This window comes from Monopterus albus, unplaced genomic scaffold, assembly GCF_001952655.1.
Source record: "Monopterus albus unplaced genomic scaffold, M_albus_1.0 scaffold166.1, whole genome shotgun sequence".
In the NCBI taxonomy this organism is placed as follows: domain Eukaryota; kingdom Metazoa; phylum Chordata; class Actinopteri; order Synbranchiformes; family Synbranchidae; genus Monopterus; species Monopterus albus.
The window spans coordinates 1,034,451-1,037,606 of NW_018128046.1; the positions used below are offsets into that span (position 1 = coordinate 1,034,451).

Here is a 3,156-nt window from a genome sequence, read left to right on the forward strand (position 1 = left end):
CTGGAGAGAGGGAAGTCTGGGCGTCTTTGCTTAGACTGCTGCCTCCGCGACCCGGTTCCGGATAAGCGGAGGAAAATGGATGGAGATCAGAAATGGCTGGTTTTCTAAGTGATTGGTCTTGACTGACAAAAAGAACTGTGTGTTCAGTAGCAACAGACATTCTTCTGCTTCTGTTACTTGTTGCACCTCTTTATATTTGGAGAAGTACAATTATTTCACTTCACTTTTGGTTGGAGGTTTGAAAAAAAGAGTGAGAAAGATAGAAAAATATAACATTTTGCTACACACACACACACACACACACACACACACACACACAACATATAACATCCTCAACATATCTTCTTCTCTTCCTTGCAGGTAAGATTGACATGGTGAAGTCCAAGTGGGGCCTGGCTCTGGCTGCAGTGGTCACTGTCCTCAGCTCTCTGCTCATGTCTGTGGGGCTGTGTACACTGTTCGGACTGACACCCACACTCAATGGAGGGTAGGAAGCACATTTTCTTAACATATGTCAGGTCTGCATCCATGTCTGTCAGCAGTATGCCCCAACACATTTTTAGAAGACAGAAACATACATAATTAACTAGAATTTGTTTAACATTTGGTTTTTGCCATCAGAAAATGATTAGTTTCTTGTCTTAACCTTGAAGCCAAAGAACCAGGAGACCATTTCTTATGTAGTTATGATGTGTGTCGGTGCAACAAGATGGGAAACTGTTGGTCAGAATTTGCACTCCATGAGAGAGCAAACTATCTACCTACCTATACTCAGGTTTTACACTGCTTATATTGTTGGATTGCAGACAGCAAACCTTTGTTCACTTTGGGTAATTGTTATTAGTTGTGGATTGTCTGCGGCTTCGGCCTTGTGGCTCCTCCTTGCTGGCACAAGACAAGTTGAGAAATCTGGTTGTTGGTCATTTACATCATTAGTGTTGGTAAATACTCCGACAAATTGAAAAATTGTCCAAAAAAAAGCCAAATTATATTGACCATGATTGATTTATAAAAATCAATGAAAGAGTTAAACACCCAAGGGGGTGAATAATTTTTATTGGCACTGTAGCTTCTGGGCGGGCCACAATTGGAACAATGACTGCAGATTTTCTGTAGTCCTCATGATGTCCTCTGTTACTGGCAATCAGATGTATCTGATGATATTTACTGACCCAACAGGCAGTTAGCGTTTGATAGTTATCTCATATCTTCATAGAAAGATGAAGACACCGACATGCATTTGCACTCATGCACACACTCCGACATACAGTATAGTACATACACAAGCCGGCTTATCGGTCGCCCACTTGTTCTGTATTGACTTTGCATGGATTTACGTTAATGTTTACAACATGTTGGCAGAAACTCTGTTTGTTAATGTGGATGAAACCAATTGGGCAGGATGTGGGTGGGGCGATGCAAGGGGGCAGAGACATAATGATATTGACATTTAATGGTTGTCCAATTATTAGAAAACAGACACTGTGGCGTGACAATGGCACACGTTTGTCCAACCACTGACCAAGAGCCACAGTATATAATAAACACACACAACCTATCACTACCACTGAGGTCATCTGATGCAATGTGCAGAGCTGTTGACTCCTCTGTGACCCAGTTACACACTTAGGCTGGGTTCACCAACAGTTTGATGAAAAGAAAATCTAATCCCCGTCAGCATTTGCTCAAGTGACAGCATTTGGCAAGGCGCTGCGTTGGCCAGTCACTGTACATGCCAATGCACATTACTGGTGGATTACTTTGGCATCTAATAATTTTTTTAAATACATAAATGCCTTTGTCCAAATAGACTGTATCTTATTTAATTGTCACTGTTACATTAAACATCAGGCACTAAAACTTTGACTATATTGTCATTGGAAAGAAGGGACAACAGAGGTTTGAAGCAAGGGAATATTTATCTAGAAATGAGATCATGTATATACAGTTCATGCAAACTCGCACTCAGAAGTCAGCCCTGTTTTTACCAGTTTAGGCCTGAGGTTGTAGTCGTTTTGCTGTTTTCTCTGCAGTGAGATTTTTCCTTACCTGGTGGTGGTGATTGGCCTGGAGAACGTCCTAGTCCTCACCAAGTCTGTGGTGTCCACCCCCGTCGACCTCGAGGTCAAACTACGCATCGCTCAGGGTGAGGACAGAGTGTGTGATGAGTGTTTTTGTTTCTGGCCGGCTACCATATGTCTGTTCATCTCTACATTTGTCATTTCTACCAGTCACAAAACAGTTGTTCTGATGTTATCTAAAACACTTTTTAAAATGTCTCCTCCTTTCTCCAGGCCTTAGTAATGAGAGCTGGTCTATCATGAAGAACATGGCCACTGAACTGTGCATAATCCTCATTGGATATTTCACTCTGGTCCCAGCTATCCAGGTAAATCTGGCTGAAATCTTGTATCAGCAGAAAATCGTATAGGAAATAATAGCTAGCTATGTCATAAACTGAGAGAGAATATGTAAATATAGTATGAAAACAATAGAGAAGCTATGAGGACACGAAACAACGCTCGTCTCTTTTACCATCAGGCATTGTGTGTCCTTGCAGATCATGACAAAGCTGTTATAACTATTGAACTGTCCAAGCGCTCTTTTCGTTCAGGTTGTCAGCAGACTGTTGCTCATTTTTCAGATGCAAACCATAGACATTTTAAAAACAGTGTGAGTACTGCTTGTGCCACAGAGAAAAGCTGACATGTGGTTATCCTGTGTAGTGTCTGATGGTCTCCACTGGCCTCTACATGTTGTAGGAGTTCTGTCTGTTTGCTGTTGTGGGGCTGGTGTCTGACTTCTTCCTGCAGATGTTCTTCTTCACCACAGTACTATCTATAGACATCCGTCGCATGGAGGTGAGGATTCTCAGGCACACACTGACACATACACACACCTTATGCATTTGTTACTCTTGGGTGGTCTAATATCACTGATGATTACATTCATGTCCCAGATTATACGTAAATCATTGTTCTCCTCAGAATCAAACAAAATTTAACTCTGAAAACCCAGCATGGTCAAAGCACCAAGCATCATACTGATTCTTTTGCATTTACTGGTGGTGTGGTTTGTCTGAATAACCAGAAAAACAGTTGACTGCATGAAATGGAGCAGCATATTCATAAATGCAGCATTAACAGACTGCTGGGT

At 41.7% G+C, this 3,156-nt stretch overlaps 1 protein-coding gene across 9 annotated transcripts in view; it reads left to right on the forward strand.

Moving 5' to 3' along the window:
- The window catches only part of scap (SREBF chaperone), a 36,881-nt gene that overhangs the window by 16,891 nt on the left and 16,834 nt on the right, over nucleotides 1-3,156 (forward strand). For all 9 annotated transcript variants that reach the window (XM_020615519.1, XM_020615517.1, XM_020615521.1 and 6 more), the window contains exons 8-11: nucleotides 361-487; nucleotides 2,034-2,146; nucleotides 2,295-2,389; nucleotides 2,763-2,861. In XM_020615519.1, the coding sequence (XP_020471175.1) occupies nucleotides 361-487; nucleotides 2,034-2,146; nucleotides 2,295-2,389; nucleotides 2,763-2,861 (434 nt within the window). The remainder of the gene's footprint in view (nucleotides 1-360; nucleotides 488-2,033; nucleotides 2,147-2,294; nucleotides 2,390-2,762; nucleotides 2,862-3,156) is intronic.